Source organism: Lates calcarifer, linkage group LG19, assembly GCF_001640805.2.
Source record: "Lates calcarifer isolate ASB-BC8 linkage group LG19, TLL_Latcal_v3, whole genome shotgun sequence".
NCBI lineage: Eukaryota > Metazoa > Chordata > Actinopteri > Centropomidae > Lates > Lates calcarifer.
The window spans coordinates 24471012-24483328 of NC_066851.1; the positions used below are offsets into that span (position 1 = coordinate 24471012).

Here is a 12317-nt window from a genome sequence, read left to right on the forward strand (position 1 = left end):
AACAACGTGAGAGGAATATTAAAATAAAAGATGCTTCACTGCAGAGTGTTGTTATTAATGTATTTACATTGGTTCAGACAGAAACTTCTCACACTGTAACAGAACAGTTTGTAACTAAAGGAGCTCATCGCTCACACATTTAATAATCTGTTTAAGGTAGAGGGAAATCTTAAAGTCCTTTGTGTTCAGTCCACCTTAAGAAAGTCCACAGAGCCTCTCGCTGACCTCCCACAGTTTTCTGGCCACGGCGTCGTCCCGGGCCCGGGCACACACTTCCTGCACGGCGCAGCAGGAGAAGTAGCGCCCGCTCAGAGGCTCGATTCCCTCCTGCAGGGCGCAGTGCAGCGTGGTCTGAGCTCCGGCCTCCGGGTCCAGAAACAGCAGCCGGGCCACGGGCTCGATGAAGATCTTCTGCCACAGGCTGACGTGTCTGGACAGCTCAGTACGGACAACACCTGCAGGGAGAGACGGTTCAAACCATGATGGAGGCAACATAAACTGGAAGCTGCAGAGAACACAGTTGGTGAGGACTGGGTGTGGTTGGAGGTGTACTCTGATGCACCTGTAACCACACCCAGCAGTGATCAGAGTCACAGAGAACTCTGTTTAGAAGGAGTGAAAAATAAAGCTGCTGGGTGTGATCAGGGGTGATCTGATCTGCAGGTGAACACTGGTAATCTGGCCAGTGTTACTCTTTATATAAAGTGATTTCTGTAGTCCAACCTGAAGTCAGCATCACTCTGGTTCCTCCACAGAAAATAAACAGTGAGCAGCTAAAGTTTCTGATCCTTCAGGTTTAGTTGATCAGATCATCTTCACAGATGAACACCACTGTTCTGATGTTTGAAGTAAGAAGCTAATGTTAGGCTATAAACCAACTACACCACGGTCACATGACGTCAACGTCTCCACCACTAAGCTTCCAACTGGTCATTTCATTTAGCTCTGAGCTCTTCTACAAAAGCCTTTCTTCTTCGAAAGTTAGTGAGAGTTTGAAAGAGCGTGAGTAGAAACACAACGAGGCTGTAAAGGTGGACTGGTGAGTAGATGGGTTTTCATGTTAACGTCCCCGACAACCTCTGTAGTCTCATTTAGACACTCGTTAGCAACCGCCTTTTTTAAGACACGTAAAAGCTTCAAACATCAGGAGTGGGGGATTTACTGACCCATTTTATGTCGGAGAATAAAACCTGAAAATGTCTTGAGCTTGTGTTAAAACCACAGACCTTATTTCAGACATTTAACCAGAAACACACTGACTCTGGACGAGGAACAGGAAGTGCTAACATGCTAACATGCTAACTGACTTGCTGGTTTTTGGACTCATGTTTTTCATTTGCCTGTAGTTCTGTGAGCTGTGTTTCAGAACTGTTCAGACAGAGGGAGCATTCAGGTACAGTAGGAGTGCAGGGATGTTCTGAACATGCAGCATTCTCTGCACTGGAACAATGAACACCAGGTAAAATAATGTTAAGAATGAGTGTGTTAGCGTGGATCACCTGGGTGGAGGCTGTAGCAGGTGACGTTGGTTCCTTTCAGCCTCTTGGCGAGCTCGTGGGTGAAGAGGACGTTGCACAGTTTGCTGTTGCAGTACGCCTGGAAGAACTGCCAGCTGTACCTGCCGGTGCCCAGGTGTTTGTTCACCGCCAGAGCCTGACAACACACAAACATCAAAGGCATTGTTACCACAGGATCACCTGAGTGACAGACATCATTACTGAGCCACAGGTGACACCGCAGAAAGACGTGCGATGACTCACGTGCCCAGGTGTTGAGAGAGGCCTCGAGCTGCAGGTGAGAGCACACACACCTGAAGGAATGTCTTTGTGCGACGTGTGAGCTTACGTCACACCTGAACACAGGAATCCTGACAGAGAAGAACCAGTTCTGACGCTGAGTAACAACATGTTCCCACGTCTGTTTGATCACCTGAGTCACCTCAGGGTCAGGCCCCTCCAAAGGGTCACCTGATAAATCTGAGGGGTCGTCATTTGATTCATGAGAGAGAAGAACTCCACTCACAAAAACAGGGATTTAACCAGGAGCTGCTGGAATATCACTGCCTCCATCTGCTAGTGTGTTTGGAAGAAGTAATCAGATACTTTACTGAAGTAAAAGTACCACACAGTTTTTCTTTCAGAGCTCACCTCGAAGTCGATGTGTCCCCAGCGGTGAGCCATGGAGGACAGGGTGATCACCCGTCCTCCGCCCGCCTCCTTCAGCCTCTCCAGCAGCAGGCAGGTCAACAGGAAGTGACCCAGGTGGTTCACCCCGAACTCGATGCCGAAACCGTCCTCGGTCCGGCCGTCAGCCACCAGACCTGCAGGACACACGGACGGGACCAGCAGGTAAAATCACATGAGGACACTGAACACAAAGTTCATTCTGATGCATGGTTGAACTGAACTGTGGATGTTTCTGGTTTAAAAGTCACAGAGCTCAGTGACGTGGCTCAGCCCGTCACTCAGGTGAAACTATTCATGATCTAATCACACTGAGAATCAAAGTTACAACATCCTCATGCAGCGGTTCTGTACCTGACACAGGTGTACCACATGAGTCTTATGTAACACTGAGTTATCTCCTTTCTAGGAATTCACTTTGAATATTCTCTGTCCCTGTGGTTTCCTCCCTCAGTTCACACACATGCAGGTGAGAGAGGCCTCCAGTCGTTGGTTTAAATCTGTCGAGGCTTATTACAGATGAAAACAATAGGACAGAGGTTCCTTTGTTCTAAAAAGGGAGTGAGGGAATCTCCGCTGACAGTCTGGTTGTGCAAGTGAACCTGAGAGACGTCTCTGCTGCCACGAAGAGGTGTCTGTGGTCTGTAACAGGGTTCAGGGACCTGCTTCAGAGTCAGTGTGTGTGTGTGTGTGTGTGTGTGTGTGTACCGGCGTTGTTGATGAGCAGATCCAGCCTGGACTCCGTTTTCAGGAAGGTTTCAGCGAAGCAGCGGACCGACTTCAGACTGGCCAGGTCCAGATGCATGTAGAGAACGTCAGTACTTCCTGTTTCCTGCAATAAAAAGATTCTTTTTCTTATTCTTACACTTGAAGACAGAGTCCTGCAGGACTGATGCTAAAACCAGGACGTCAGTTAGCATGTTAGCACTTCCTGTTCCTCGTCCTAGAGTCAGTGTGTTTCTGGTTAAATGTCTTTTGTAGAAGAGCTCAGAGCTAAATGAAAGACCAGTTGGAAGCTTAGTGGTGGAGACCCGTCATTTCACCTCCTTAGCTCCGTTCAGCTGAAACAGACCTTTACTCACATTAATACAGGAATGTAGTTCAGCTCCCTGCAGTCACACCTTTTTCTATTGTCCCAACAAACTGTGCTGTGGCTGCTGATGTTTATTATCTGTTTGTTTAACTGTATTTGACTCAGAGAGCTGGAGAAGACATGAACATCTGTTTTGTTCTGGAAGGAACCAAGTCCAAGAGATAAAAATCCTTCAGCAGGATCAGATCTAACCCTCCACTCTTCTCTTCCTTCCTACCTGTTGTATATCTGCGATGGCCGCCTCGGCTTTGTCCCGGTTCCGGCAGGCCAGGATCACTCTGGCTCCCTTCCTGGCCAGGTGCAGTGCCGTGGCTTTACCAATGCCGGTGTTCCCTCCTGCAGAGAGAAAACCAACTGTCAGCACTCTGTAAAACATCGAGGCGTTCAGGGGCTTTTGGCTTGCAGGGAGCATTTTTACATGACAAAATGTTTGATGTGTTTCCTTTAACACCGGCATCATGAGCATCATATCTGCTCCTCATCATCATCATGTGAAGACATTTTCTCCCAGACCTGTTCAGACCTGTGTTGCACCTGGTCTTCAGGTAAAAAAAATCAGCTCCTTGTTGTTTGGGGGTGTGACCGAGATCATGACCCAATAACAACACATTCACTTTGAGACTGACAGATGATGTTTACTATTTAAGCAGAGTGAAATGGTTGAACACTGAACCACAGGATCATTAGTTAAAGAATCAGGTCCCAGTAAAACCTAGACTGGTTCTCAGTGGTATTTAAATGTAGGTTCAGTGGAAGGAAACAGTTTATATTGTGGTTATTCCACTGAACGACTCTGTTTCCTAAAAAAGATTTTAAATAAAAATTTAAAAAACACTCAACTTTTTTTAAATTGTCAACTTGAAGAATCGTGTGCACACTGATCATTTAAAGGTTTTCAGTTTTTCACCTGTCATCAGTGATAACCCCGCCCCCCGCAGTCTCACCTGTGATGACGACAGTCTTTCCCGCCATCGCTGCGTTCCCTCTGCATTTGGATCTCTTGAAGAGCGTCTGTATGAGGACGATGTATCCTCCCAGAAGCACCCCGGCCAGCAGCAGCAGGTGAAACATGGTCGGTCCCGGCACCACCTGAGAATCACTGACGGACTCAGGAGCAGAGACGCGTCCTTTATACACCTGAAGGGACTCACCTGTCGGAGCGGTTCTTCCTGTCTGAGTAGGGCGGAGGATGAATCACAGCACCGGTCCGGTCCGACCGGTTCCTCATCGATCAGCTCTGACGTGGGACTGAAACTCTGCTGCCGCTGTTTGACCTTTCACCCACTGAACCCCGGAGAGAGGCTCACGCTGCGTTCAGGACCACGGTAGACTCGGAAACTTCGGAGCGGGAGTTCTGAAAAACGTGCGTTCACGTGACCAACTCGGAAAACAACATGGATGACACAGCAACGTCTCCGCTCTGTGTCACAAATCACTCCCAACTTGTACTGCTGTCTGAATGTATACTGAGAATTATCGCACTCTATATAGGGAACTCAAAGTATCCCACAATGCATCGTGAGAAGTGAACAACCGATGGTCACTAACCAAGCAATATCCCATCATGCAATGCGTACGCGCTGTGAGAGAGCGAAAAGAGGCCGACAGGGCACGCGTGCAGCGCATTTCAACAAGACAATTCAAAGAGCTTTTACATCAAACTTGAAAAGCATCGGGACAAAGTGTAAAAGAAACTCAAACAGACATTCAGGTACAATTAAGTACAATTATTGAGATTAGAGATTAGAAAATAAAAATAAGCTAAAATACAGTAAAGCAAATAGAAAATAAAAACAGTTACAAGCAGAGCAATAAATTTATCATAAATCTTTATCTTGATTTAACAAACTGAAAATATTTATTAGGGATTGTTCACCGGCTGACATTAGTCTGAGCACCACTGTATAGTCCACTACATTGAGTTTCCTACATAGTGAGTAGGACATAAGGAATGAGTGAGTGATTTCGGACACAGTAGTTGTTTTGCTCATACACAAGTTGTTGCAGCAGCTTTCCGGGGTTGAGAAAAGTCTGAGACGAATATTCTTGTATTTGTATATTAATGGGCTAAAATGATTAATTACAAAACGTCTTTGTGCAACTGTAACAATTCAGAGATGTTTTAAAAATGTAAATATATCACAGATAATATTAACAGACTTGTTGAAAGTACTTAACTAACGTTTGAAATATTACAGTTCCTGCCACTCAGGACGGAAGACGCCATGATTGTAGTTATGACGTCAGATCGGATCAAGCTGCGTTCAGGACACATGAGAAAGTCTGAAATTACATGTTCCGACTCGGAAAAGAACATTCAGTCACATTAACAGGTTGATTTTGCTGAAAATTCTGCACCTTTGGTTCACAGATGACTTAATTTGCACATTCCTTATTCCCGTGGGCTGATTCATACTGTACTGTACATACCTTAGAAGTACAGGTGTTCCAAAATTGCATTCAACGAAACTCAGACTTTTGATTTTCCGGTAGACTGTTAAACTTTAATGAATGACTCCAGGGACTCAGGTATAAGAATGAGCATTACATTCACCAGAAAGAAAAAAGAAAAGACTTATTCTTGTTAATCATTATTCAATGTCTCAAATTTCTATGGCGTTTGTAGAATAAAAGAATTTCATTTCATAGATTAAAAGAATTTAATTTTGTAGACGTATTTATTTAAATCAGGTTTCACGTTTGTTTTCAGGACAGACCACAGAAGCTCTCGCTGAGCTCCCACAGCTTCTTGGCCACGGCGTCGTCTCTCGCCTTCGGATTGATTTTGAGCACTGGGGCGCAGCAGGTGAAGTAGTGACCGCTGAGGTGCTCGATGCCTTGCTCCAGGGCACAGTGGAGTGTGGTCTGAGCCCCAGACTCAGCATCCACAGAAAACAGGCTGACGGTGTTGAGGAGGACATTCCACCAGGAGGTGGCGTGACGACCGAGCTCTGTCTTTATGAATCCTGGAGAGAGAAAAGAAATTTATAACTGACAATACATTTAATTTATATGCTATGGAAGACTATTACTGTCAGAGGAAAAGGATTAAATGTAAGAAATAGAAATGGATGTCATTTTTGAAAATGGAGTCAAAATCAAGAGGAACTCTGTCAAAATTGTGACTGACTTAGTAAAATTATAAGAAGTAGAAGAAATAATGACAAATTGAAATAATTAGAGAGCAAAGTCAAAATTATGATTGAATGGTTTTGATAAATATTTAATATTAAATAAATATTCAGAACATTGAATAGACCCTGCTGTTGTCTACTGACCAGGGTGGAGGCTGTAGCAGGTGACCTCGGTGCCCTCCAGTCTCTTGGCGAGCTCGTAGGTGAAGAGGACGTTGCACAGTTTGCTGTGGCAGTAGCCCTGGAAGATCTCGTAGTCACTGTTTCCCGGAACCAAATCTCTGTGAGTCATCAGACAGTTGAAATCCACTTTTCCCATCTCGTGGGCTTTGGAGGCCACGGTCACAACACGGCTCGGCCCGCTCTCCTTCAGCTGGTCCAGGAGCAAAACCGTCAGCAGGAAGTGACCAAGGTGGTTGACACCGAACATCATCCCAAAACCATCCTCGTGTTTTTCCACCGTTTGCCACACCTGAAGACAAAAATGTCATTAGAAAGTAGTTTTACTCTTTATTTTTCAATTTAACATGAGAGGATGTTACACCTTGTTCTCTTTGTTTCTCAGGGTTACTGTGCACAGTCATAGTACACCTACTGTGCATTCAGTCTGAATATCAGAGGCCTGACCTGCGTTGTTGATGAGGATGTCCAGCCTGGGCTCAGACTTCAGGAAGTTGTCGACAAAGGATCGAACAGACTTCAGACTGGCCAGGTCGAGCTGCATGAAGATCACCTGTTTGTTCCCCGTCTCCTGATCACACAGAATGACGAGGTTAGAAAACGTTACACACTTCAGGACAGTTTCCTGCATTTCACCAAGCTTTTCAATCACTAGATGGTTTTCCAGCTTTTAAAATGTTAAAAGATGTTGAAGAGTTGTGTTGATCAGCTTTGTGGTTTTTGTAAAACAAATAGTTTAAACTAATAATTTGGAGAAATGGGCAGATTCAGTTGGCATGTATAAATGTGTATCATCAGCATAGCAATGGACCCTAACCCTCCTGGTCAGTTTGTGCAGTGACTTCTACAGTCAGAAGATCTTTTTCTTGTTTTTACCTGAATGATTTCTTGGACGGCTGCTTCACCCCGTCCTTTATCCCGGCAGGCTAGGATCACCCTCGCCCCCCTTCTGGCCAGGTCTATTGCTGTGGTCTTACCAATACCGGTGTTTGCTCCTGAAGATGAAGGACAGAACCATGGAATTTTATTAGCCATGATAGTGACGTGGTGCTGTTGATCTACCAGTTTGGTCCAGATTAGAATATCTCAAAAACTATTAACACTCATTTTTGTTTGGACATTCTGAACATTTTAATGACTTTATGTCCACGTTGACTCAAGAGTTGAGCTTGAAATTTTCATTCCTGACCTTGGAAACGACAGCTGACAGTCCGTTTAGTACCTGTTCTCGAGCTTTAGATCAGATCACGTGAGCCTCCTTGGCTGATACTCAAGAACGTTTTGGTGAGGCTGTTTTGAATAGAATAATAAAGGCATGGATTTTGACACACCTCTGCAAGATACATCCTGCCTTAGTTTATGTTGCATCTTAGATGGTTGAAATTTCTTGACAAACTTGCAACTAAACAATCACCAAAACCAGTTAATACACTAATACTGAGACTTTGTGGTCCCTGGACAGTTGCTTGCTTTGACCAGTTGATAATCAACTTGCTTTAGACTTTTCCACTCATTTATTCAGAGATAAATATGTCTAATTTTCCAGTTTTCAAGATGTAGTAAATCTAAGTTGGTGAAACTCTCAGGACACTTTAAGTATCCTCCAAATAAATAGAAGTCCTCTGAATGTTCAAATATAACTCCTGGCTGGCTTTTTGATCATGTTTCCTCACATGAAACATTTTCTGACTCAGCAGTTTGATTTCAGCAGCTGTTCTCAGTGAACATATTTGCAATAGTTCCTACTTCTTATCCTGTGAAGGCGCTTTGACCTGCAGGTCGTGAACTCACCAGTAACGATGACGGTTTTCCCGTGTAACTTTGTAGCAGCTGTGCATCTGGGCAGCTTGAGAACAGTCATATGGAGAAGAAAATAAACTCCAACTAACAGAGCTCCAAACAGCAGCAGCTCCACAATCATCCTGACTGCAAATACATCAAACCACATACACCAACTGAACAAAACACAGGCTGCTCCTTGTGAACAGTCTGAGTGTGTGCTGTGTTAGATCAACAACTCCACTCCCTTTCCACTTCTACCAAAACTACAGTGCCACCTGGTGGCGGACTGCTCTGAACGTTTTTATTCTGACAATTTTATTGAGGTCTTTCAAAGTTTGCATCCTGTGCATCATAGAAAAAGATTTAAAAAAACAACAACATGCACTAAAATAAGTGTTCTGTCAAATTCCTTACTGGGGTTTAGAGTCCATATATTTATCCAGACCACTGAAAAATAGTCCCTTAATTTGTCTCTAGAGGCAGTGATGAGACAGCTGCAGGGAGAGAAACAGATTTCTGTTTGTTTTAGCAGTGACAAAGATTTAAAGCCAGTTAAAGTCTGTAATTAGTGGTTGTTCATAACAATTTACTGTTCATTGGTAAATCTGGGAAATTTTACCAAGTAAAGAAGTGAAATAAACGATCTGATGGTATTTATAGATCGATTATCGATCAAACTGTATTTATCAAATGATTTACTGTTTATTTAATTTTCACATTCCTTATGTCTGTGGGCTGATCATATTGTATTGTACCCTTAGAAATACAGGTGTACTGACATAAATATTATGCATGTTTTTAAAAATATGCGTGTGCCTACATAAATATACATATTACACATTATACATACTAGTATTAAAACTGATACTAGCACTAAAATATTTGCCTCAATAATGTAAAAAAAGAATATAGTAAAATAACAATGATCAATTAGTCCAAAATAAAGATTTGTGAAAATTGCTTTCAAGGACGCTCAGACTTTCGATTGTTTTATTAGACTGCTGAATTTTAATAACTCCAGTGACTCAGGTAGAAGAAAGAGGATTACATTTACTAAAGTAAAAAAGTTGTCCTATCCCTTTAATCATCAGTCAGTGTGTCACATTTATAGCAAAGTGTAATTTGCAGAATAAAAACATTTTGTAAATTTAAATCAGGTTTCACATTTGTTTTCAGGACAGACCACAGAAGCTCTCGCTGAGCTCCCACAGCTTCTTGGCCACGGCGTCGTCTCTCGCCTTCGGATTGATTTTGAGCACTGGAGCGCAGCAGGTGAAGTAGTGACCGCTGAGGTGCTCGATGCCTTGCTCCAGGGCACAGTGGAGTGTGGTCTGAGCTCCAGACTCAGCATCCACAGAGAAGAAGAGGACAAAGGGTCTGAGGAAGAGCGTCCACCAGAAGCTAGCATAACGACCGATCTCTGTCTTAATGACTCCTGGAGAGAGAAAAGAGGTTCAAATTATGATTTAATGACTTTGATTTAGAAGTCAATGTGTTGGCTACAAGTAAACATAAGATTAGTAAAACTATCAGCAGTGATGTTGAATAGACCCTGCTGTTGTCTACTGACCAGGGTGGAGGCTGTAGCAGGTGACCTCGGTGCCCTCCAGTCTCTTGGCGAGCTCGTAGGTGAAGAGGACGTTGCACAGTTTGCTGTGGCAGTAGTCCTGGAAGATCTCGTAGTCACTGTTCCCGGAACCAAATCTCTGTGAGTCATCAGACAGTTGAAATCCACTTTTCCCATCTCGTGGGCTTTGGAGGCCACGGTCACAACACGGCTCGGCCCGCTCTCCTTCAGCTGGTCCAGGAGCAAAGCCGTCAGCAGGAAGTGACCAAGGTGGTTGACACCGAAACATCATCCCAAAACCATCCTCGGTTTTTTCCACCGTTTGCGCACACACCTGAAAGACCAGTAAAATGTCTTGTCAGTTAGGATAAAGTAGTTTTATACTCTTCTATTATATATTTTTCAATTTATAACATGAGAGGATGTTACACCTTGTTCTCTTTGTTTCTCAGGGTTACTGTGCACAGTCATAGTACACCTACTGTGCATTCAGTCTGAATATCAGAGGCCTGACCTGCGTTGTTGATGAGGATGTCCAGCCTGGGCTCAGACTTCAGGAAGTTGTCGACAAAGGATCGAACAGACTTCAGACTGGCCAGGTCGAGCTGCATGAAGATCACCTGTTTGTTCCCCGTCTCCTGATCACACAGAATGACGAGGTTAGAAAACGTTACACACTTCAGGACAGTTTCCTGCATTTCACCAAGCTTTTCAATCACTAGATGGTTTTCCAGCTTTTAAAATGTTAAAAGATGTTGAAGAGTTGTGTTGATCAGCTTTGTGGTTTTTGTAAAACAAATAGTTTAAACTAATAATTTGGAGAAATGGGCAGATTCAGTTGGCATGTATAAATGTGTATCATCAGCATAGCAATGGACCCTAACCCTCCTGGTCAGTTTGTGCAGTGACTTCTACAGTCAGAAGATCTTTTTCTTGTTTTTACCTGAATGATTTCTTGGACGGCTGCTTCACCCCGTCCTTTATCCCGGCAGGCTAGGATCACCCTCGCCCCCCTTCTGGCCAGGTCTATTGCTGTGGTCTTACCAATACCGGTGTTTGCTCCTGAAGATGAAGGACAGAACCATGGAATTTTATTAGCCATGATAGTGACGTGGTGCTGTTGATCTACCAGTTTGGTCCAGATTAGAATATCTCAAAAACTATTAACACTCATTTTTGTTTGGACATTCTGAACATTTTAATGACTTTATGTCCACGTTGACTCAAGAGTTGAGCTTGAAATTTTCATTCCTGACCTTGGAAACGACAGCTGACAGTCCGTTTAGTACCTGTTCTCGAGCTTTAGATCAGATCACGTGAGCCTCCTTGGCTGATACTCAAGAACGTTTTGGTGACGCTGTTTTGAATAGAATAATAAAGGCATGGATTTTGACACACCTCTGCAAGATACATCCTGCCTTAGTTTATGTTGCATCTTAGATGGTTGAAATTTCTTGACAAACTTGCAACTAAACAATCACCAAAACCAGTTAATACACTAATACTGAGACTTTGTGGTCCCTGGACAGTTGCTTGCTTTGACCAGTTGATAATCAACTTGCTTTAGACTTTTCCACTCATTTATTCAGAGATAAATATGTCTAATTTTCCAGTTTTCAAGACGTACTAAATCTAAGTTGGTGAAACTCTCAGGACACTTTAAGTATCCTCCAAATAAATAAAAGTCCTCTGAATGTTCAAATATATCTCCTGGCTGGCTTTTTGATCATGTTTCCTCACATGAAACATTTTCTGACTCAGCAGTTTGATTTCAGCAGCTGTTCTCAGTGAACATATTTGCAATAGTTCCTACTTCTTATCCTGTGAAGGCGCTTTGACCTGCAGGTCGTGAACTCACCAGTAACGATGACGGTTTTCCCGTGTAACTTTGTAGCAGCTGTGCATCTGGGCAGCTTGAGAACAGTCATATGGAGAAGAAAATAAACTCCAACTAACAGAGCTCCAAACAGCAGCAGCTCCACAATCATCCTGACTGCAAATACATCAAACCACACACACCAACTGAACAAAACTGCTCTGTTGTGAGCAGCTGCCTCAGTGTGAATGGGTGTGGACTTTGCTGTTATACAACAGTTTATCGGTTGTATCAGCAGCTCCACTCCCTTTCCTCCTCACACCCTGTCTCGTTCCTTTGGCTGTGATTCAAATGCAGTGTTCAAGTTTCCTTACGTTTCTAGAACCAAAGAGAGGAGGTCAGAATGAGACAGGGGAAAGTGATTTTACTTTTTCAAGTGGAACCTTTGGTCACATGTGGAGGAAAAGTCAAAGTATGACACAGCAAGACGAGCTGTTTCACTGGTTGAATGTTTGAAGCAAAACCACAGTGCCACCTGGTGGCAGATTGCTAACCTACAGGT

At 43.5% G+C, this 12317-nt stretch overlaps 3 protein-coding genes and 1 pseudogene across 4 annotated transcripts in view; all 4 read right to left on the minus strand.

Moving 5' to 3' along the window:
• The window catches only part of LOC108873345 (zinc-binding protein A33-like), a 98586-nt gene that overhangs the window by 67056 nt on the left and 19213 nt on the right, over nt 1-12317 (minus strand). The gene's annotated exons all lie outside the window — the stretch shown is intronic.
• LOC108873347 (dehydrogenase/reductase SDR family member 13) lies at nt 47-4387 on the minus strand. The gene is made up of 6 exons (XM_018661507.2): nt 4221-4387; nt 3494-3612; nt 2892-3015; nt 2148-2320; nt 1500-1653; nt 47-455 (listed from the first exon to the last, which is right to left on the minus strand). The coding sequence occupies exons 1-6, from the start codon at nt 4345-4347 to the stop codon at nt 196-198; spliced, it is 957 nt and encodes a 318-aa protein (XP_018517023.1). The 5' UTR covers nt 4348-4387; the 3' UTR covers nt 47-195.
• Nucleotides 5753-8614, minus strand: LOC108873346 (dehydrogenase/reductase SDR family member 13-like). The gene is given in 6 exon segments (XM_018661506.2): nt 5753-6242; nt 6555-6858; nt 6860-6882; nt 7038-7161; nt 7467-7585; nt 8382-8614. Coding segments are annotated over 6 exon segments (987 nt in total). The 5' UTR covers nt 8539-8614; the 3' UTR covers nt 5753-5982.
• Nucleotides 9435-12240, minus strand: LOC108873351 (retinol dehydrogenase 11-like; annotated as a pseudogene).

Bases quoted from the DNA above. Each gene is read 5' to 3' on its own strand.
- LOC108873347 (XM_018661507.2), bottom strand. From the start codon at position 4,347: ATGTTTCACCTGCTGCTGCTGGCCGGGGTGCTTCTGGGAGGATACATC. The intron at 2,321-2,891 runs GTACACACACAC...TGTGTCCTGCAG, and splicing joins TCTGCTCATCAACAACGCCG to GTCTGGTGGCTGACGGCCGG. The intron at 456-1,499 runs GTGATCCACGCT...CTCTCCCTGCAG, and splicing joins CTGCTACAGCCTCCACCCAG to GTGTTGTCCGTACTGAGCTG.